Below are 24,325 nucleotides of genomic sequence, written 5' to 3'. Positions count from 1 at the left end.
GGTCCAGCCGCAGCCCGGAGTAGGCGCCCGCCCCCCCCTGAGTGACAGAAGCGCCCGGGCACCGGAGCTCGCGCTGGGGCCGCAGCCGCCGCTCGCGCCGCCGCCCCCCCTCCGGCCCCTCCGCCGCCCGGTGTTATGCGGCGGCCCTGAGGGGCGAGCGCAGCCCGGCAGGACCCGGCGCGGCCCTGAGGGGCGACGGGGTCTCGCTGCGCCTCGCCGGCCAAACCCATGACTACGGCAAACTGCGGCGCCACCGACGAGTTCGACTTCAGGCTGATCTTCGGCGAGGACGGGCAGCCCGGCCCCGGGCCGCCGCTGGGGCCCGCAGGTGCGCCCCGGGGCCGGGGGGTCTGTCGGGTTCCTGTTTTCCTCCGAGCGAGGCGGGGAGGACAGCGGGGGCTGCGCCGGCCCCGCCGCCGCGGGAGGCGGCAGCCCGGGGGGAGCGGCGCCGTCCGTGCGTCCCTCAGGCCGCGGCCGCTTCCCGGCGCCGTTCTCCTCCCTCCCTCCCTCCCTCGGCCCCCGGGACGCGGGGACTCGGGGGGCGATGGTCCGGGCCGGCCGGGCCTGTCGCCGCCGTAACAACTTTCTTTGGCAAAAGAAACMCAAGAACTCGCGTTGTGCGGGAGGAGCCGCCCCGGGTGCGGTGGCTCCGGTGGGAAAAGGCCCCGGGTTGGATCTGGTGGCCCCACGCCCCCCGAGCCCGGGGAGTGCGGTGGCTCCGGTCAGGGACAGGGCAGAGAGCTGCAAAGTGTTAACGGGGCTGGACCCGAGCCGTGTTCGGGCTCTTGCGACAAGAAGTTTCAACTGAAGTGTTCCCCGTATATAGAACATCCCAGTTACTCTAGTGTGTTCCTACAGACTTTGTGTACGTGTGGATGGGCGARCACCGCGTGTCGAGATGTGATGGCTCTTTGGGTCCGGGTGTACACATCTCAGAGTGCTTCCATTTTACTCTGTTTTGTCGTATTGGAGCGTGAAAATCCTGTTTTTAAAAGCTCGTMTTTCTTTAAACTGCAGAAAACAAAAGTATTCCCTGCGAATTACGGTGTGAAGAATCAATAAGGGCCAGCTGTGCCTTGTGTAGCTGTAGCAGTTTGATGGCTGCGTGCTTTATTTTCTAACCTACTTGAAATAAGTATTAATTGGTAATGGGCTGTCTTATGTCTAAGTGTTAGATGATAAGATAGCTCTGAAACATCCAGGCTAAATGATGCAGCCATGTTGTTTAGTTCTCTGACTCGGTTGTGTGCCTAAGTTAATTAGAAAAAAAWTTGTTTGATGTAGTCTGTGTGTGAACACTCGGGATTAATTTCTTAGRAAATCCCTAACTTTCTTGATGCTCAGATTTAACTTGCAGATTCGTTCAGATAAGGGAAGATTTACTTTGCCTATTTTCCATCGTAGTGGAATAGCAGATGGTGTGTATTGTGAAGGGGGCCTGAATTCTGCAAGCTGGATAAATATGTTGAAGTRCCATATGAAAACGATGGGAAACATGTTAACAAATGACTACAAAAATAATTATAACACCCCCATTTCTATTATTTTGGCATAAAACTTGTAGTCCAAACTATGTTCCTTTGTTGATGATAGATGAGAATGAGAGAAGAAGTTGCTCAGAAAACTGAAAATACTGGTGTGGTATCAGCTCAGTGTTACGATATTTGTATTTGGGTAGCATTCCTTAACAAGCAGTTCAGATATTACTCTGAATACAGAGAATTTTCCATGCTTGACAGGTCAAAACTATTCTTATGTCAAATTTGAAAATGTGGTATTTGGACCATGAACTAATTTGTTTGCTGTAGCTTTCAGTGATAAATTCTGCATCTGAAATTCAGGTAATGTTACTGTTTTGTAGAATTCTGGAGGTGATCTTGCCTGCTGTGCACAGATGTGGCCTTTAGGGGAAAGGGTTAGAATAGGTCCCTGCCTTCATGTATTCTGTTAAATGCATTGCCAGAGTTCATTTGTTAATTCTGCCCATATATTTWGCATATGAAGAACTGGATTTCATATGCAAGATCCCATATTGGAAATCTGTTTTTTTCCCTTACCCTTCTTCCAAATATATTAGTTAGATGAACGAAAAAAGAAACAAAAACCCCAAGTTCTTAGCACTCCCTAAAGCTTCTATTTCATAATCCCGTATCACTTCCTTCAATGGTGGTGTCCGTTGTGCTGCAAAGTAAGCAAAAGGATATTCTTTTTTCAAATGTATACTAATAATAAAACATGTAGGTCACAGGGAAARGTGGTTAATTTGAAATAAATAATACTGAAATTACTAAGTTTTCCATGATCATGGAGGACACCTAAAAACACATTCTGATGCTTCATGCTTTATCTCTAGAAGTTGGAGACTGGTATTCTGATGAAAGAAGTGTCTGGTACTAAGTTCTTGTGCAAATAACATGAAAATCTATGTTAATGCTGTCTTTTATGCTAAGACTCCTGTAGTGTTATGAGGATTTTGTTCTTTTATATATGTACACATATAAGTATATACACTTACATGTTTTTATTTAATTCTATTTTTAATCAAAAGCAAGGAAAACTGAGCTATTCCTTCATTTCCTTGAAATGCTTTTGATATTTGCACTACTAAAAAAGTCCTAGTACCAGGCAATAGGTTACCCTTTTTATGATGTTAAAAAAACAGTAAGAGAAATTAAATCAGCTGGGATTTTTAGTTATTACACAAAACAATTACAGTGGGTTGCAGGATAGTAGGAGTAGTATTCATAGTTTTGTGCCAAGTGGCAGGAATTGAGTCTTCTGTTCTGCAGTAGTGTCTRTTTGCTTGGTCTGAAAGTTGTAGTTGCTGCTGCAGAGGAAAACGCATGAAAGACAGTGTGAAGATGCTTGAAATCCCTAGTGAAATACTGCAATCTTTGCAGCATACTTGGCTTGAAATTAAAGCAGTAGCCCATTTCATTTAGTTTTTGAGTGGAGGTGSATATTTGCTCAGGTAATTGCTAAGTTAAAGATTCTCAAAAATTCTTCAGCTTCTTTCAAATGGACGTTGGCTATTGAGCACCTTCTCCAAAATCTTGCCTTCTGTTCCTCTGATTTTTCAGTGTCCTTGTCCCAAAGAATAAAGAAATTTTCACTTTGGTTTTGTAGTATAATGCACTAAAAATATTTGGTRCAGTCCTAGGTACTAATGAGCTTCATCATTTTCTGGCCAAGAAATTCAAGCCTTTGGTGCCCAAAGTTAAAGCTATAGATCACTGTGAAATGAGCCAAAGCTCTTTGGTTTGCTTTTTGTTGCAAGATTTTGTGTAGCTGCAGTAGCATCTGATTGCATTGTGCCACCTTACCAGTTGCATTTGAAACATCTAATGTGCATGTGCATTACAGGATGTTCTCCGTAGTCTGCTAAAATAGACTGGCATGCAATTGTCAGTGACAGCTTTTGATGTGCCATCTTGTTTGGTCTTTTTGGTGAAGAGATTTTTGAAATGTAATATGTGAACTTGAATAATTGAATTTGGTTTGAATGCTTTTCTAATGATTCCCATTCCCTTCACCACCACTAGTTTTGCAATACTATTCAGTATAATGTTGGGAAGTTTAGAATTTATTAAGCAATTACTATATTAAGTTTTTCACACTACTGAGGACACATAATGTWTAAATGCTAAACTTTGCAAAATGGAAGCAGATATGAGTTGCTATAATACTTTCTTTAGCTGAAGTTTTATTTTGGGGGTTCATCTTATCTTTTAAAAAATGAGCTTTTACAAGGTAAAAGCTGTACTTGGAGTATATAGTACTAAGCTGTGAACTGGGATCTTGTAAGGTTCTGTGTCATGAAGAACTATTCCTTATTGGTATGTGAAATCAGGACTAACCTAAAATTAGAGGCTGCAAACTGTTCAGTATCCAGAAAATGAATTATTTAATTACTTACGAAATTCTGACAGATGCTGCTGTTCAGAATCCTGTCTAAAATGTCCCTGTTATTTCTGATTAAGTATTCTAAGAACTAAAGAGAGGCCTATTTTTTGTTATGCAGTGAAAGAGTAATATGTGAGTTTTCCACCTCTTGTTCTTATGAACATGTGTGATGAAGTAGAGAGGAAGAAATTAATATTTTCATGTAAGTAATCTTCCTTGATTKATTTTCTTTATTTGCTTTTGCACAATTTGAGTGCTTTGAAAGAGCTGATCAAACTACCCTGCTTGGAGTTCAGGTTCATAATATTTGTTTAATTTTGTTGGAAACCATGAAACAAGCTGAAAAGGGGTTCTCCATATTTCCCGTGACTTAACATTTGGTTAAGTAATACAGTTTAGTAATCTTGTTACAAATGAATCTTACAATCTCTTTTACTTTTCTCCTGAAGAGTATTAAAAATACCACAGTTCTGTGATGAAWTTTGTGACAGTTCAAAACATCTATGTGAGCTGCAACTTCATTCTGGATAAGGATGCTTTGTCCAGATTTGGCTCTTTCATTGATTTGAAAGCTTCTATTCCTATTCTCCTTTGAGATTTTTTTCCTTTAGCTTAGAACTATTAGATTATTGGTTACTTGATACCATGACTGAAATACACATTTTCCTATAGTGACTATAGTCAGAGTAATACCTGATCTTTTCTTTTGAAAGTTTTCATGTCAGACCTTTCTCTGTGAGCATCGACGAGCTGCTTGGGCTGCTCAGCAGTTGTGTCCTGCCCACATACCAAGTGCACTGAAGTGATGATGGGTGTTGAATTTTCCTTCAGCTAGGCAGAGTTCTTTTGTAGCAAAAACTGGCACTACGTATGTGTCATTTCATTTAGATATGCCATACAAGTCTCAAACTTACTGATTTGTGCTGAAACACCACCACAATACTAGTTGTTGCCTTGATCATTAATTTGTAAAGTATCCTTTTTCCCTTCCTAAACGTGTATTCATGACTGGTATTGCTGTCAGGGATTGTTGGTAGAGAGTAGAAAACAGCCAAAGCTGTTGGCTGGTGCTTGCAGCATTGTTGAACTTTTTGTTCTTTTCCCCTAGATCATGATTAAGGTAAGTAATCCTAAGAAAGTCAGGTTGTGGTAGAAAAGAGACTAGTCTTATAATTAGATCGAGTGGAAAATTAAGGGCTGAATGCTGACAGTAGCTGTGAGCTTGAGGTGTGAGTTGACTGAGGATTGCTCTTGGTGAAATTTGGTTTTGTGTTCATTTAGTGCTGGTCCAGAATTGTTGCAAAGTTTACTTTCCTTAGCTGAGTAAGAGAAACTTGTGGGACATCTTTCGAAGACTTTTTTAACAGGCTACCATGCACACCTGTATGGTTCACTTSAAGTTTTGTTATTTTTTTAAATATTTCAATTCTCTTTGGATTTGGTTGTCTGTATAAATAGGTAGGCGAGAAAGTCTTTATACAAGATGATAACTGTGGTTAATATGTATAATTTGAGCCATCCATATAAATACAGCTGTCTGTGCTGGTCTGTTAACATTTGCTATACAAGAGAGTGCTCATGTGGGTTAAGAATAGGATCAGCTGGCGCAACTTTTAACAAAGGAATGAATTGGAAAGTTACTTGATTCCATTTCTTTTTTTTTTTTTCTCTTAAACATAAATTTCTAACAGAAATACTTGTTTATTTATTAGATAACTGAGTATTAAATGTATTGTGATAAAGCACCACTTGCAGAAAATTGAGTTGCTATCRTTTTATTTTACAAGTTAGTGGATGCTGGTATCTCTGCATGTAGARGATTGACACACAGGGACACAATGCAAATCAGTCATATAGGCTGTGGTTATATAATCTGCTGATAGGGGGGAGGAGGGAAAACCAAACAGCTGCATCTGACCAAAAACAGTCTTGTGACTTMAAGATAACTTAGAGAAACACTGAGAAAGAACCAAAGGAAAATGTGTACCAAAGTGGTATCAATGGACTCAAGAATTGCCTGGCAATTAAGAGATTAAGATGTTCCTCCTGGCAAGATGACATATTTGAATATGTTGTGATTTTTCACAGTACTCTGGATAAATGAAATCTTGTCTATTTGAGTGAAGCTTGACCAGGATGAGACCATTCAGGGAAAATGCCAAAATCTTTTGTGTGTTTATGCAAAGCAGTGGTAGTTGCAGCTAATCTAATTTARTAAGTTTTCTGTTTTGGCAGTATGCTTCTTTGATCACTACATAGTGCATCAAGAGTCACTAGGTAATGAGTCACTATGTAGTGCAGGCATTTGAAAAAGGTTCCCATTGTGACAAAATATCACTTATTTCGCTCATGAATTCATAGTTGCATGTCACTCTCTGTCCCCTTCCCTCCCATCTGAATTGTGGGYATAGTGTAAATGAAAACAAATCCTGAGATTTGGGATGTGGGAGATGGTCAGGGTAGAAAAGCATTCAGGCTAGTGCTTCTGTCTTACGTATTTCTGAAAAGGAGAAGAAAGTTCTTTCTTTCATCAAAGTAACAAGTAGCCCTCTGCTTAAAACGCGATGGTCTGATTGTGGCCTGTGTTGTCCAGCTGGAAGCAGTTTGTCATATCCCACCTGAGGTGTAGCCAGCTCAGTAATGTTGCTGTGAATGAGAGAGAATAAATTCGAGTAGATGGGGCCTGGGTCAATAGTAAGCAGCAGTTTGGTTGTTCACAGCAATAACGTAAATACGGGAGTTGTTGCCTCAAGCTGCCCTAGTGGGCCAGGGAAGTACGTGGAGCAGACTTGGCAGTGAGCCCAGCCAGTAAAACAACATCCAAGTCCTTGCATTTGTCCAGGCATGCCATGTGGGGTTCAAATGACAGTGGAATTTAAGATGAGTGAAATGATCAGTAAGGCTAAGTAAAACTGCAAGGTAGGAGCAAGCTTATTAACGAGCCAGCATTCTCCTCTATGCTTTAGTACACCCATCTGTGAGTATTCTTGTGAAATACTGCTGAAGGAGAMCACAAAAAAATCGTGGAACTGTTCAAAGTCATTCAGGGAAGATGAGTTTGGATCTGAAGCACTACAGGTCTGGTGGAAGGAGAGAAGAATGAAATTTCAGGGAATCTGGCTACATACCCATTATCTTTTACCAGCAGATTCATGAAAATAGAGCTCTATGTATGGTTCACATTAGTGTTGTRTGATGATTTTTGTGGGTTTTTTAAAGCAGAAACAAAAACTTCGTTTGAGGTTGCATGAAAGATGTTTGTATGTAAAAACAGGAGCAGGTACTTGCAGGTTATTTATTAATGCCAGAAATGTAGAATAATTCATGTTAATATTTAGATTAATAGGAATTGCTTGCTTAAAAATGTCTTTTTAGCCTGTGCCTTTGAAGATGAGTCATCACTTCTAAAAATGCTAAATATTTTTAATATAGAAAAAATTCTTAAATGTAGTTGAATATTTCTGGTGGKTTTTTTTTTTTTTAGCAGGTTGSTGGAGAGGGTTAAYGAGMGTCTKCATGTTTTAGTGGTTGCTGGCATTGCTTTTTTGGGAACAAATGCTGTGAGAAATGTTTTTTAACCCCATATTTTAATTTTTTAATGGTTTTGGAAAAAGTGGAAAGACAACTTAAACATACTTTCAGAGAAGCAGTATCTGTTCTGTGCTGGAGAGGGAATAGAGCTATGATGGMTTGTAGTTGGGCCAGGGCACAAACWGTTACCTTCTGACTAAAGTTGTTTTACAGAGTAGCCCTCTGTATCTTCATAGCCAAAATGAAAGCGTGATAGAATGACAAACTGCTTATCCAGTCATGTTGCATTTATTAACCGTTAGTGTCAGTGATTCATTGCTTTGATCGCTGCATARTGGGCTGTAATAATATCTGCAGTGATGTATAGCTACTCATGTGTATCTTTAGATGCTTTCTAGAAGTTGTTCCCTGAGTCAAGGACACAAAGGAGATGAGGAGATGGAGTAACAATGTTTTCAAAAGTCTTTAATGGTGTCACTTATTTGRGATAACTGTACTGAAATGACAAGGCCACAAGGAAATACATGGTTTAATCCATGGAACTACTAAGAAAATCTGTCAACATTTTGTATTTTGCATCTTCTTTCAATTAGGCTAGGGTCTATGTATTTCATCAGTGTAATTTGTCCGATTTAGTCTTTTGAGASCAAATGCTGCTGTCTTTCAAACTGCCAGACTTTTTGTGTTGGAGGCAGGAGGTTAGGCTGATGTACAGTATGTGGTGATACCTCTACTCCTGCTGGAATAAACACAAGCTTTTTAGGACTCTGGAAAGAGACGCAAAGTTACATGTGGCACAGTCATGAGGCATGATCATCACAGTCATGATATGATCATCTCTGTATTTTGGGGTGTTGTTCTGAACCTTCTGAACAAAATGCCTTTCTGAAACAAATGGCGTTTGTGCTCAGCTTCAGCCTCTTTTTCATTTGGCTGATTTCTGTTTCTGCCTTTTACTGTATCAGTCTAGCAAAGTGAATTCAAGGTGTTTCTGATTCTACATTCGTGTGAGCAGATGGGAAAATAAGGCAGTTTCAGATTATCATTCTGGCTCATTGCAGTTCTTTGATATACACAGCCTTAGAGTTTCATGCGTCTGAAGTCCACATTTAAGCTGCATTATAAAATATTCGTGAAAAGCTGTCATAATTAATGGTTTGAAATACCGAGTTAACTATGTGTTAGGATTGCCTGCTGTGGAATAGTTTGCCCTCTGTCACGTAGACCAGCTGCAGAAGGACATTATAATTTGACTTAGRTGTTAAGAGTTCCCAAACGAGTTTGTTCAGATATTATCGATACCAGTTCTCGGTCTCTGTGTCATGCTCTGTTTGATAATCAGAAAGGGGATGTTCCTAGTGCGGTCTCCCCTCCGATTACTGTGTAACTGCTCCCCACTTGGACATCTTGCCATGGCTTACGGCTTTCCTTTTCTACCAGTTTTCAAAGTCCTTGGTTTGTGTCACTATACTCTCCTACAAACTAAAATACACATTTTCTTACTCACTTCTCTCTGGTTTTTTTTTTGTTTTTTTTTTCTATATGGCCCTACTCACACCTTCTGATCTTGGAATCTTGGCTTCTGCTCATTGCTTCAGGACTGGAGCAGTAAACTGGCAGTGTCTCTGTGTAGAGCAGCAGGTTGCTCTRAGAAAGGTTGTTGTGTTAGAAGTCAGTTAATGGTAAAGACATCCATGTAGGAGGTGAGTTAGGTGAAGATTTTAGTTCATTCTATTTGAATCACTGGAGAGYCTTTTGATAGAATCTGTTTGTTTTGCCACCACAGAGGAAGAGTTGTGCATGGTAAATTGGCCCGCAATACCAGGAATCCACGCAAGCCTGGCTTGCTGGCAGCTCTAGCACATGATTAATTCCCTTCTTCCTTTCACTCAGCATTTGCCTAATCTTCTCACTTTATACTCAGTCTGCTTCCATTGGGTCAGGCACAGCACACCACTTTTGGAGTGATCAGGCTTCTCTCAGTTCCCATGTCTACACATATGCTGCAGTCCTTTTGCAGACACTAACAGCTGATCATATAGAATGATACCGTTCATCTTCAGAAGAGCAATGTCAAAAGGCTTTTCATACTGTGTGATAGTTCCTGCTATGCCAATGTATTGTGCTGTTTCAAGAATCTTCTGAAAGGCTGTATCCTAAGATCTCTGAACTAATGGGTCACGTTAAGATGAGGCTTCATCAAACTGGAGGGCAGCAGCTTCTGTTTGTCTATGAGGATATTATGCAGTGAAATACCRTGTCTTCTTGAAAGATATAGCCGCAGATTAAAAAAAGGAACCAAAGAGGAGCCCACAGAACTTGGAGGCTTTTAAAGCAAGAAGTAGGGTTTTTTAAAACCTGTTATGAGTATTAATAAATAAGCCTTAAATATCTAACCAAAAGCTTTAGAAAACTATTGTTTGAAGACATGCTTTGCAATCAATCTGAAATAACAGGAGAGCTGGAGAAGGCACAGGTATAAACACTGCTTAGTGCTTCCRGTTCCTATTTTCTGTTTTGTGACTGAAGTTAGAATGATTATTTTTGTTGAATCTTACAGTTACAAATTGAATTGTTTACCTGCCTTGTACATCACTTTTTATCAATGTATGYCAAAGCTATGCTTTCCCTATTTGAAACTTAATTTTGTTACTTCAGTATGAAGCTGGGTGTACACTGAGACAGCAGTTCTAGTTTAAATGCGTACCAGGCTGTGGCCTAAGGGTTTATTTAGTTGCGTGTTACATTTTTATTTGATAGTGAACACCAGTGAACACCTGCAGTTTCTGTTCTGGTTGCTCGTTTCCCCCCATGTCCTAAAGCTTGCCATTCTGTCAGTTGTGTATATACAGGTGTTAGTGCACTGTAAATATGACTGCAAAAATCATCTGTGTTAAAAGAACCTCTCTTCTCATTTCCCCTCGCCCTTTGTGTGTGAAGGTGTGTGGGTGGGTGGTTGCTGCTGAAAAACCTTAGTGTAGTTACACCCCAAGAGCCAGTATGTTCTTATTTTAGTCAGCGTCAGTTGTAAACATTWGATATGCTGGATTATCTCTTGCTTAAACTAGTGCAGCTTCTTTATTATTCTGTATTTTTACTATGGATAGTGAATTCTTATCCAGACTGCGATCTGGAAAAAACTCATGGATGAGCTCTCACTGTTGAGAAGATTATTTTTCTTCCACTTACTTTTCCACTTCCATTACTTTTCCACTTCCATTACTTTTCCACTTCCACTTTTCCACTTCCATTACTTTTCTTCCACTTGCTTAACAAAAGAAAATGAGTGAAATTGTGACTGGCACAACAGAGCTGCCTCTGGCATACATGATTGACAAAAGTAAAATTTATTTTTATCCTTTTTTGCATAATCTGATGTGACCATGAAACAGGGCACAAAACCATCAAAGWGAGTGAACTGCTTATAAAAAGAGAGTTGTTGTAAATCATCACTTTCTGAAAGCTTAAACTTGCATTACTATTGCTTGTATTTCTAAGTTTGGTCTAGAAGGATGTGTTTCCCTCTACTCCACCCTGCTACCTTAATTTTTTTCACAATCTATTCTTTTTCAGTGCCATATTTGGCTTACTAGTCAGTTGTACGCCTTATAAACTAATATATTGCTGTATTTCACTTGTTTGGGTTTTTTTTAAATTGGTATTTAAGCTTGTAGGAAGTGTTTCTGGAGAAACTATAGCTTGTAATGGAAAACTGGATTTAAGTATCCAATAATAGAACTTTAGTGTGATAGAGTAYCAAGAAGAACTCTGATCAGTTGTGGTTTTAGGTGCACAAAAGGAAAACTATGATTATTGGCTATTTTGTGTTCTCTGTGAAGGTTTAGACTCCTCTTTCATCCCAAGAAATATATAAACTGCTGCAAACCTGCAGAATAATGGAATTTAAAAACAGCCACATATGCTTTTTGTACTTATTTACAAATATTTTTGTAACCATTGTGTTCAGAAAGACATAATAACTGTTGTAACAGAACTGGAAAACAGAAGAGTTGGTCATTCTTTTTAAAGTTTGTAAGTGAGACAGATTATATGACTTGCCTGAGAACACACATGATGTCTGTGTCGATGTTCAGGTCTTTCCTCATGCTATTTAAAGGACTTGATTACTGATCCTGTTTTCACAGTAGTATTTTTAAAAGACCTAGGTCATGTTGCACTTTCTTAGTACCTTACAGCAACTCCTGTTATCTGAAAATGATTGTTTAATGGGCTTATAAATTTAGAGTAATAAAGTAGTTTGGATAATTCTGGCATGGGGCTTGTGTTCAGACATTTGATAGTAACTGACCTTCCTTCTCTGGAGAAATSTGGCTGAGTGCACAGCTGCACATGTGCATGTGCCAGTACATCACTGAGGAGTGAACAACTGGTGGGCAAGCATTGCTAGTCCTGAATGTGAACTCTGATACAGCAAGTAGCAAGCAAAATGTATTTTAGAAGCAGTTGTTCTAGATATTATTTAATTATATTCCCCAGTTAGACAGCTTATGTTGAAGTGTAGTTAGCAGCTTAGTAAGGGATGAGCCAGCGTTGTTTTAATACTGAACAGGAGCTTCTGTACACGAGTCTGTTTCCAAACAGTAGCAAATGTACATTCAAAATGAGCAACCTTCTGGTTCTTATTGACAATGGATGACACAGATGCCTGATATAGGATTGCAATGAAACTCTGCAGCTTTATTTAGCTTATACACTGTGAATATAGAGCATCTGCTCATTTTTGTGGTCCTCAGTAATGAACCTGAGCTCAGCAGGGTGGGGAAGAAGGCTTCTGTAAATTTCTAAAGACTGATGGCTTCTGTGTATATGGTAGTGTTAAAAGTCTTAGTAAGTAGAAACAAAGCTGAGTTTCTTTATATGCCATTTATGCAGAAGATCTCCTTTGATCATAAAACAAAATTTGTTTGACGTGGTTTGTTCTTAGCAAACAGTGACTTGTTTTGTTCCTTTGTCTCCTTTAAAAWGCTTACTGGAACAAATAAACTATTAATACTACTTCTAAAATTGAGGCTGAACTTATTGGCCCATAATTCTTCAGTATTTTTTAACCTTTTGTTAGTCCAGTTTTCTTTACTCTGTATTGCTATGATCTTTGTTAGCAATTTACTTTGTTGTCTTTACTAAGGAAAAGCATTTAGCAGACCTGCCTTTTCAGTGTAGTGAAGGGCTTTTGATGTAAATAGCACTACTTCTCATGGTCTTTGTATTTTGCCTTGTCTGTCCTATCTAGCATCTTGCGTCCATGTGCTTGTAGTTTTTATGCTTTACCTTGGTAATCTGCCCTAGTTTCTGGGTCTTGAGTACTTTCTTGTATTTTATGGTCAGTGAAGGCCTCATGACTKGGCCAACTTTACTTCTTTATTGTCTTTCTTCCCGCAGTAGGATTGTTTGGATGTAATAGCTCTCCTATTAAATAACCAGATTTCCATAACTTCATTTTTTTATTTTGGTCTTCTCCATAACTCTTTCTTTTTCTTTACACTTGCTTATTGTGAGACATCCCTTTGTTTTCCCTCTGCTGCTTGAAGCTCTGTGTTGGATTTGTTTTGTGCTATTCTTACTGCTTTCTCTTTTAAGGGTTATCATCTAAGGATTTTTCATTCTTTCTTTTTCCCCCATTTCTTTCACCTAAAAACTTAATGTTTTTATGTGTACAAGTTCTTTAAGATAGGTTAGAGGGCTCTTCCAGATTGGATTCTCTCTACAGTCTTTAATGGGACAAAAATATTTACAAAATGACAAAAATGACATGATTTGTAAAGGTCTTATCCTTTTTTTATGAGCAAATAACAGGTTATTTTAACACATGAACTATAAGGGGGATGATTCGTCTGTGCAGACTGAAATAGATCTACATGTTTATCAATTGTGTCTGAAAATTATTTGAGTGACTTAGACTTCAGACCATATTGTGTTCACAGTGTTAACCGTGCTTTTGGGATTGGATATTCATTAGGTTTCTGGCTTCCTGTTTTTTGTGTGTGTGCGTGTTCTGCTGGGGAGGGGTGAGCGGAGAGCTCAGTGCCAAACTCGTGAGAGGCTGTTTGTCAGGAGAGGGACCAAAGATGTCTGAGTCACAAAAGTGCTGTCTCCTGTCTGCTCCATCTCTTCTCCAGCTTTTCTCAGCTCGTGTTGATAATTTTATTCTAGTCCAATCTCTGCACCTCAGCCGCATGAAACTTAAATTTTGAATACACATCTGYGTTTTATAAATCCCTGTGACAGTGAAAGTAGAGGAATTGTCTTAAATATTTTAATATTTCTTGATTATTGGTGCAAGAGAAATAAGGCTCTTTACAATGGTGAGAGTTTTAGTCCAAACAATGTGCTGCTACTGTTCCTAAAACCATTAATGACAATAAATGGTTACACAAAGGGCTTGATRACTTCCAACTGCTGTTTTTCTGAAACACTTTTATTATTGTTTCAWAAATTCTATAGCTGTAACTGTTTTATTTCTAAGTTTTGATAAGCTGGATAACAGCTTTTATTAGAATTGCCTTTTCCTTTTCTTGATCTGTGCTTTTATTAATACTGAGTTAGGAAACAAAGACAACTATAATCTTGAACATTAATACACCACTAGATGTGGAAAATCTTAACCGACTACTGTCTGCATGTCATGTTCTGTGATGGAAAACAGCAAAAAGAAAGACCCTGAAAGTTTTAAATAATGTTACCCTAGTGAAAGGACAGGGAAATGCAATTTTGATAGTGCTCAACATAGTGAGCTTGTGTTAATTGTTTGTGTGACGTGTACAGTAGTCCTTCCTGAGAACCCTATGTGCATATTTAGAAATCAGCTTACATGATTTTTTGTGCACTTCACACATAATAGTAGTTAATGGTGTAATTATATAATATGGATAATAGTCATACATGTCCATAATAAATATTAAATCATACAGTGTTTCTAGTGCTACTAGGTACTCCTTAAATGCAATTTATGCCTTCTTTAATAGATTTCTTATAGRGTGGTGTTCTGCCCATGAACCTTCAGCTTTTCTTTTTTGTTYTTTTTTAATGAAGTCTGAGGARCATAGTCCATTSCRTGGTAACAAYATGCTTTGTCTTCATTTGAAAATGCTTCMCTCTCTGTGAGGAGCTGGTGTTTTGTTTTGTTGCTGTTGTAGTTAACTTTAAGCTGATTGCTATTAGTGAAACTGATATTAGTTAATGACTGACTTCATTAACAAGCTAATTTTTTCGTCATGGAAAGGTCTAAAATACATAGCTTCCTGTCTGGATATTTTAACTGATTGTGAGAGAGGCTGCATTTATTTTAAAACAAATATTAATAGTCTGCTTATACTCAGGATAAAAATCATTTTTTAAAAAGAGCTAATATCCAGAGTTGCAATTAATGTCATCTAGCYTGGATTTATGGAAAATTAAAGAGTGAAGGCCCTATTTTACAAGTGGAAAGAAAAAAGAGTGGAATCACAATGACTACACAATATGAAAAAAAAGTTTTTTCTGCTTTCATTTCAGACAAATGTCTCATACTGTCTTCAATATTGAGAAGTGAGGCAAGAAAATCTGCCTCAGTTGTGTGAGACMAAATTGCTGATTTCATTAACAGGACTTGTACTCCCTCAATTGCTTGTTTTTCTTTGGAATATTTCCTGTGTTTTGGATAAGTTAGTGAGATCTGAGAATATTTTGTTTTGCCTTAYTTTGTAAGGCAAAGTTACTTTGTAACTTGTGCTCAAACTTCATGCGCCTACACTGAAAAATGCTATTTTGTGGGATAGACACTTGAGAGTTTTCTAAGTTACAAAAAAATAYCTTTGGAMTATGATTCTTYRGAATTTCTTTAATAATATTCTTTGYTAGGCATTTTTTGTTCRAAYGTTTTTAGTAGTTCATAATCYTCATTCAAGTTTGAGTCACTGTAAGATGCTYTCTATTGTTAAAGTGGGTAAATATTATGTATGTGATATTCGGGTGCTTGTAAGTATTGACAGGGCTTGCAGAAAGTACCTTAGTCCTTTTTGTGTCAAAAAGATGAATTTTTAATGATCTATGATTAAAAATGTTTAATTTTAAGTGGAATATAGTTAAGAAAGATGAAGTTTGAATTGAGTGTTCAAAGTTAGATTCTTTCAGGATTTCTACCCATGTTTCTGTTCCTGTTATATTTTCAATGACTGAAGATGTGCATAAACTTTGAAATCTGATTGATAAATGGGATTTATGATAGAAAACCATACTACAGTCATATTTAGCTGTAAAATTGACTGGGAGAAATTTAAAATTAAGAATTAGATTTATTTTGTGTGGCTAGTGTAATGGGAAATGTCTGGGATGTTGATAATAGTCCATATCTGGAAAGCAGAGGATTTTGTTTATGGCATTTTTCCAAGTATTGCATTCTGACTCTTACTACCTTTTTTGTTTTTTAATTTTRTTTTCAGATCTTGAGTCAGATGACTGTGCATCCATATAYATCTTTAATGTAGACCAGCCATCATCCTCTGTCAATCAGCCAATTTGTATTCCTCGCCATGGACTGCAGTCTCACCCCTCTCCTCTGACGCCTCCTACGAGACTTCAGAGTCACAAGAACTATGAAGGCTCTTGTGAGGTACCAGAATCCAAGTACAGTCCACTAGGTGGACCCAAACCCTTCGAGTGCCCCAGTATTCAAATCACATCGATTTCACCCAACTGTCACCAGGGGATTGAGGCCAATGAAGATGAATTACACACAAATGGCACAGAAAATGAGTATATGGAAAGGCCTTCCCGGGACCATCTCTATCTTCCTCTTGAGCCATCGTATAGGGAATCATCCCTTAGTCCGAGTCCTGCCAGCAGCATTTCATCAAGGAGTTGGTTTTCAGATGCTTCCTCTTGTGAATCTATTTCCCACGTTTATGATGACGTAGACTCAGAGCTAAATGAAGCAGCTGCTCGATTTACCCTTGGCTCTCCTTTGGCATCACCTGGTGGTTCTCCAAGAGGTCCCAGTGACGAATCGTGGCAGCAGCCATATGGATTTGGGCATGCCTTGTCACCTAGACAGTCTCCCTGTCATTCTCCTAGAACTAGTATCACAGATGAAAATTGGCTAAGTCCTAGACCAACATCAAGGCCCTCCTCCAGACCTACATCCCCCTGTGGGAAACGACGACACTCCAGTGCTGAGATTTGCTATGCTGGTTCTCTCTCACCTCACCATTCTCCAACTCCATCACCTGGCCATTCTCCCAGAGGAAGCATAACAGAAGACACATGGCTAAACACATCCATTCATAATGTACAAGGCCTYAATTCTGGCCTTTCACCATTTCAGTGTTGTACAGAGACTGATATTCCTCTAAAAACAAGAAAGACCTCAGAGGATCAGACTGCCACTTTATCTGGAAAAATAGATCTCTGTCCTGAAGAGCAAGGTAACTTGTCATCATCCCTTGAAACTGCAGTAGATGATTGCTCTGGATCTCAGCACACCTTGAAAAAAGACTTGCCCGGAGACCAATTTCTTTCTGTTCCTTCGCACTTTACTTGGAACAAACCAAAACCTGGTCACACTCCTATATTCCGGTAAGTGATTAGAAAGTACTTCCCACCTCTTTTTCCCCTCCTGTGCATCTTAAATAGACATACTGTGTTAACAGATAAGTTAACTGTCTTCAAGTCTGAGGTTTTTTTGAATTCCATTGCCATCTGTTAATAATAGRTGTTCAATCTGTTGCTAGATTCTTTTCATTCAAACTAAAACAATGACTGTTTTAACTTAAATGTGTATTTTGGAATTGTATTATATTTATGTAGGTTACTAAGCAGTCCTAACTTGGCATTTTTGTCAGCTTGCAGGCTAACATTGTTCATAAAAGGTGAGCACTACTTTAGGGTTAGAGGTCATGAACATACAGGCATGTGGCAAGATGGGGTATGGCTCTATGGTTCTTCTGTGCGATGAACAAAGTAGTTTAAAAAACAGACAACTCATACGTGTTTCCTCTTATCCCGTGGAGAACTGAAAACAACTGAATAAAAAGCAGTTTTAATGTTTTTGTTAAAAAGTTAATTTTTTTTAAATGTCAGGCTTTATTTAGAAGCTAGCACTGAAGAAGTTCTGTAAATGTAAGATGGGCAAACAGGCAGAAGACAATGCACACCTATACACAAGTAAACTGCATAAATCTATTAAGCTGTGTATATTCGCTGCCAAAAATGTCGGCTGACTATTGAATTAGTGGAAATGGCTKCACTGGTAGCTGTATCCTCAGTGAAATGTTAATTTACTTAGCAGTTGTAGCTTGTTCAGCAGGGGGTATGGCAGTGTGCATCTTCAGTATGTAAAACATTCCATTCTGTCATACAATATTTTATGATTTTGATTCTTATAAACCAGGGTAGCTAAGTTGACCCTTATGTTTTATGAATAAAAATGGAAAATGAAAATGAAATGCCAGAAGATGCACTGTTTCTAAATAGCTGATGGTGGTGACCAAAAGTGAGCATCTTAGTTGTCATAAAGAATTATATAATTGCTATTTATGTGTTTATTTCATGTTGTAGGTTCAATTATATTAATTGTAGTATAAATTACAAGATATAGGGAAAATAGTATGCTTTTCATGTCTTGATTGTATTGTCAAGCACAAAGTAGTGCATGAAGTAAACTGGAGTATTGATTCCAAGCAGATGAAGTGCACACCCAGCTGTAATAACTGACCCCTGGTAGAAGTGGGGGTTAATTTGCCTCGTGTGCTATGATGTGAAATGTGTAGGTAGCATCTTCTTCTCTGAATGCTCTCTGAAGTTTTGTAAGTCAGTTGTCTACTTTGTCTGTCAAGCCCTGACCATGTTTTCCTTGTTTCTTCTGTGTTCAGTAAGTGTGCAATGCTTAACAAAATCTGAAAATGTGTAACATGCTTTTGAGCATGTTAGTCATATTTCAGATGCCATCCAAACTGTTTTGTTAGATGACAGCTTGTTATTTGGTCACAGAAACCCATAATCTGCCAATCTGTGGCATATGAAAAATGTCTTTGTGTTACGTGCCCTGAGTCCCATTTCTGCTCCTTTGTCAAAGATAAGTGTGGGCAAGGCACTGCAACAGTTCCTTACACAAGGTGAAAGAACTGGGCAGTGGCTTCTGAACAGGGAATGGTGGAGGTGTTTGTCCGTGATGTCGCTCATCAGGTATGATGACTCACCAGCTATATGTCAGATTCAATTGGTTGTTTTACAGATTATTCAGCAATGAACTTACTTGATAATTTTATTTACTGCATAGTTACTTTTATTAGTGTTTAAGATACCTGTTTCTTCTAACCCCAGCCTCCCYACAGGGTGATGGATAAGAAGTGGCTTTATATGTGTCTTATGTTTCCTTCCCCTCCACTTAGAAAAACCCTTTCTTTYTGGAATTTTAATACTGTGATAACCAACACTCCATTTTACTCCAACATTCCACAAATACACTGGTTTTATGACTTTCTTGCACATTTGCTGTTAGAGTTTGAGTTGTAAGATTTCCAGAAAGTGCAAAAAAAAATTTGGAAAGTCTGTTTTACAATACATTTTTTACTTGAACAAGGGGAATGAAARGAGTCTAGAGATGCCCTAGAAATGTCTRCTGAACAGGTAATACAATAMAATACCTTTGGTGAGGACTTCACTCTAAAAGCACAATTCATAACAGATCAGCAGCATTGCTGGTACTAACCTTGGTTATRGTATTCTGGAGTTAAGGACCATCACAGACATGACCAGCACTGGTGTAGGTAACATGTGGCTTTATTTCAGAAGGGTGGTCACTGATGATGCAATTGAAAATCGTGGGAGTTCTGTTATTTTTGTTTTTAGGCTTGGTTTTTGTTATCTTTTGCTTTCRACCGTGGATGACTAGTGGAGTAATAAGTTTTACATTTTGTAAAGTGGATCTTGAGAACTAATTTGTTTCTCAAGCAAACAGGCACCTTTGCAGGGTAGTAAACTTAACGAGTCATTCATTTTTTCTTTCTTTCTTTAGCCCCACAGTTTTTGATGGCRACAAATGGTGCTTTTGTGTCTGGACAATAACCAGGCAATATTCATTATTGGTCAAAAACCTTTTCTTTAAAACCCATTTTCTTTTACTTCCCTCATGGAATTCCTAGACACTTATGCATTGATTTAAAAACTACTACATAAATTTGTGTTTGTCTTTGGATTGTTGTGTCATGAATTTAATCTATGACAGTGAGAAGTGATGGGACATCAAGTAGTTTCTTTTTTCCAGTGGTGATGAACAAACAGGCTTTGACAGATGTATTTRCAGCTCACAAACCTTTTTAGTGGTGGATGTGTAATGGCAGCTTGAGAGTACTTCTGAAAACTAGAATGGCTGACAATGTAATTTATTTGTTCAGAAAAATAATTTAAATAAAGTGCTGGATAGTGGAATACTTGGAAAAGTTGTTTCTCTTGTCTGAATCCTTCTTTTGGAAGTCTAAAGAATAGAGAGAAACAGAATTGTGTCCTGTTTTTACCATAACATATTGGGACTTCGGTCTTAAKTTTTTAAGAACAGGACCACTCACATTGAAACATTTCTGTAGACAAAGTTRGTCTGCTAAGTACTTATCACCTTATTCTGATAAACAGAAATAACACCGGCTATTCTACTAGCAAAACTTTAAAATGAAAATGTTTGCAAATTACTGACTTTGAAGATAAGGACCCACTTAAGTGAGACAAGCAAAAGAACTTTGAACCTCTTAGSTTTTTAATAAGCAAGGCTATCGCTGTAATGTTTACACACCATTAATGAATCCAGGGAAATTCAGATAGTGTTTAATAYGGGACCTTTGTGCTGTACCTGTTATTCAGCTCCACTTCGTTCTGGGATGATGGAACAGAGATTACCACATGGCAATACACTGTGCCTCTGAAAGCATTATTAACTGTGGCTCTGCTAGGAACAGAATGGTGGTGTTCTGTGTCTAAACAGTGTTAGTAAAGTCTATCAATAGGCCACTGTAGCAACTGGAATGGCCCCAGACTTGTTCTCAATTCCTCCACTAGGGACAATATTGCTTTGTTCTAGGCAGTGAAGAGCAGCCACAGCAGTATTTTGGCTCTACAAGAGTTCTTGAAAACCGTAGTATCGGATAATAGTTATGATTTGAGATTTTCAGATGCTTATTCTAAAACTGGTTCCAGATATTTCAAGTGTGACACATACAAAATTTTGAACTCAGTGTAAGTTCTGCATTGTCAGAGATCACTAAAGTTCAATGCACAGTTTACAACTCCTAACTGTGGTTAAGTCTAGTAGTTTTGCTGCTGATCCTCACCTAACAGTGTAGACTGAATAATATTTCCTTGAGAATGGATATTTAAATGCAGTAAAGCTGGTATGACAGAGAACCCTAAAACCTTTGAAGAATCMACTGCTGCTGAGAAGTTCCTGGTGATAGAGACAGCAAGAAAAATATTCAGAGAAACGACRGTTTGGATATCCAACATCAAAAGGGAAGCAGCTGTAACTCTCAAGCCAGCTACATCTAGAAAACATCTGTTTGATGCAGTACAGCCTCAAAAGCTGTGCCATTTACTGGAGGATCTGTGTTTTGAAAGCTTGGCARTTTTTTAATGTTTCATGCATCTGCATGTGCATAGTGCACTTCCTTGCTCTCTCATGTTGTTATTTTCTACTTGTTTTCAAAGAATGACAACATCTTGAGACTTGGTTATTTTCTTGTTTCCATGTTTGTCCTAGTATGCTAAATATTTTTTCAAAAGATAATGTGATTCTAATACAACTTGTGCCATATTATTGTTAGTTAATTGCAGGAGGAGTAAGCCTCTCTGAGACACTGTATGGAAAATGGTCATGAGCAACAAATACTTTTTTCTTGACTGAATTTATCATTCAGCTTTTAGTAATACCTCYCAACAATTGGTATATAGCCTATGGTGCATTGACAGTTTTCTCAGGTACCATATCTGTTCAGTATATACTATTTTGACACAGAAATTTGGTTGTATGTAGGATAAAAAGATTTTCAGAAGCACTATTAAAAAATTCTCACATGCTGCATTTCTTTTAAAACCCTTCTTAGTATCTTTTAATCCTGACATTTTCTTTTYGGTCTGAAGACTTGACTCGTTCTCCCCCAGTAGCTATAAAAGGGAATGGCAAGGTGTAGTTTATAGCCAGTAGTAGCATTTAGGCAGAACATCTTGGCCTGTGGTGAGTTTCTGGAAGGATTGGGCTTATACTGTGTTCCTCACAGCTCCCTCTTCTGTTGTTGTCATCACCACCCTGTGTGGGAGGCCCAGTCATCAGACCTCTCTGTGGAGGGCAGAAGCCTCTTTGGTGTACACTGAGTGCTTGTGGAGATTATTTATTTCTCACATTTCTGCCTTTCAGTAAGAAGAAAGGGRAATACTCTTATTCCTCCCACGGCTCTTAAAAAGGTGCTTCAGGAGAGAAGGTTTATGTTATAATGCTACGTCTCTCTTGAATGCACAGTAAAGGTATCCATGAGACAGCAGATCAACAGCCTGGAAGTAGTTCTCCTGAGGGGGAGGCCAGCAAGTGGTGCCATTTCTTCTCCCTCTTTTCCATTCTTAATGACAGACATGTCGGTAGGGAAAGGTAGATATGTGATGCTGCAGACTGAGCCCAAATCCCTCCAGATACTTCCTAAAGACAGAGATTTCTTTCAATTTTTGTTCAGTCCAGACAGGTATCTTCTTTTTCAACTGCAGATATACTTTTTTATGTCTTAGTTAAGCACTGCAAAGGTATAATTTCTTTTTCATGGAAGTGTGGCTATTCATATTTGTGGAAACTTGCACTGGTACAAATGTGCATGACATCCTGTAAAGTGGAAAGCAATGAAATCGAGCTTTCCCTTTGATGTTACAAAACAATATTTGTCCATCACTTTAAAACCTAATTTGCTTTTGCTTTGGTCAGAGTAAGGTAGTACACAACTRTTCTAATAGAACRTTATTTTTATTATAAATGTTTTTGYTTGATAAAGAGTGCTATAAATAYTCACTTCTAAATGGTCGTAATTTACCAGATAATTGCTGACTTGAATCTGACGGTTCATTTTATTAGAATCGAAAGTCTATAAATCTGTGCAGGTTAAAGTGTAGTATGGCAGCATTGGTTTGAGGTTCTTCCATGTTATTTCTATTATTGTATTTTGTTCTTCTTGCCTGGAGTGACTTTGCCACGGTGTGTAAGGGTGTGTCTGTGGATAAGCTGAGTACAACTTCAGGTGTCTTTGTTGCCTTTTGCAGTAAGTCTTTATGCTTAGATAGAAAAAATAGCTTTTTAAAACTTTGAATGATCATTTTATTGATAGCTAACAAAGTGCAATGCTTGCCAAAAAGAAAAACAGCAAAATGGAAGAGAATAATGCAGAGAGTTAATCACTGGCAGGTTGAATTTAGACTGTTTCTTCTAAAACACATTTGAATTTGCTTGCTGATGTACTTAAGGTAAAAAAGTTAGTATAAATGCATTAATAGCATTGGTGATGTGGGGCTGGGGGTTGTGCAGTACATTTCTTTTACTCAGTGTTGGAAAGAAGAATTCCATTCTAATAGAAGATTTTAATGTACCAGCAAAACTTTGGAATTTTCACAGTAACAGTTTTAGGCTAATAACTATTTTCATTTGGTTATAATTTGTTAGGAAAATGACATCATTATTTGTATTTTACAGTGAAGACTTTGTGCTGTGACCAGATGGCACAGTTCATGTAACCACAGTGTGCTTGTCTTGATTGCAGCACATCTTCATTGCCACCTCTTGACTGGCCTTTACCAAGCCATTAYGGGCAGTGTGAACTGAAAATAGAAGTCCAGCCTAAAACTCATCACAGAGCTCACTATGAAACAGAAGGAAGCAGAGGAGCAGTGAAAGCATCTACTGGAGGACACCCTGTAGTGAAGGTAATTTTTTAACTACAGTTCTTGGTATTTACAATGCGCKGTATTGTTACCTTTTGTGAAGCCTRCAGCCTTTCCTGGGCAAGATTTTACATTGAAGAATGTAATGATACATATTTTGAAAACCCTGACCAATTRTTGTTGCACTCAGAATTAGATGTAAGGTCCTGGTAAATTAGACATGGCTTCAGCATCATATACTCTTCTAAGARTTTGATCTTGGCTTGGTCTTGTTGGAATAACTGTGTGTATGAGATGTRATGTGCTCCTCTCTGACTTCAGACATTCAGGTGTGTACACAAATGTCTTGTTTTGTGCTGGGGAGACTTCTGGATTTGTTAACTGTAGTCATTGATGTCATCTTTAATATGCATGGTGTCAGCTGGCTCACACAGCTTGAAAGGGAAYCCACCCTCATTCTTTGAACATGGGCAAAACAGTGCTGAGGAGCTGTGGAGCTTCTTAAGATGCCTTCATTTATGTATGCCATATCCTTAGATGAAAGCAGTATCTCTTTGCTTATCTCAATATTGCTTAATGGTCTTTATCTTAGTTCCAAGCCAGGTTAAGACAAAATTTAACGGCTTGTTTATCAACAGTTACAAAATCTTTATAAAATAAAGGAGGGGGAAGCCTGATTACATCAAGGTTACACAGGGTTTGTCTTTTTCTACAAATCCAGTTTCATGTTCTTTTCCAATAAAATTACAGTGTTTCAGTCCTGAATGTTTTGCTACAGTCTATACATTAAAAAAATATATATTTGATATATTTATCCTCTTTARTAGTTGGAAGTAACTCATTGCTATTGGAGACCAGATGTAAAGTGCCAGTAGRATTGGCATAATCAGTCCCCATTCTTTCTCCTATTCTTACTGTAGCATAAGCATGTTATCAGTTTTCCTCCTTATATTTTATTCCTCCTCTTTGGTAAGTGAATTCTGTCACACTCTGTAAT

The 24,325-nt window shown here is 38.4% G+C and overlaps 1 protein-coding gene across 2 annotated transcripts in view; it reads left to right on the top strand.

Annotated features, from left to right (window-relative positions):
* Positions 1-44: 44 nt before the first annotated feature.
* NFATC3 (nuclear factor of activated T cells 3) overlaps positions 45-24,325 on the top strand; it is a 60,022-nt gene continuing 35,741 nt past the window's right edge. For both annotated transcript variants that reach the window (XM_057364613.1, XM_057364612.1), the window contains exons 1-3: positions 45-328; positions 15,873-17,004; positions 23,208-23,370. In XM_057364613.1, coding sequence (XP_057220596.1) covers positions 229-328; positions 15,873-17,004; positions 23,208-23,370 — 1,395 coding nt within the window. In that variant the 5' untranslated portion in view covers positions 45-228. The remainder of the gene's footprint in view (positions 329-15,872; positions 17,005-23,207; positions 23,371-24,325) is intronic.

This window comes from Malurus melanocephalus, unplaced genomic scaffold (assembly GCF_030028575.1).
Source record: "Malurus melanocephalus ecotype Western Australia unplaced genomic scaffold, MMel_1.1 scaffold_40, whole genome shotgun sequence".
Classification (NCBI taxonomy): domain Eukaryota; kingdom Metazoa; phylum Chordata; class Aves; order Passeriformes; family Maluridae; genus Malurus; species Malurus melanocephalus.
This window is presented reverse-complemented; position numbering and strand designations above follow the sequence as displayed.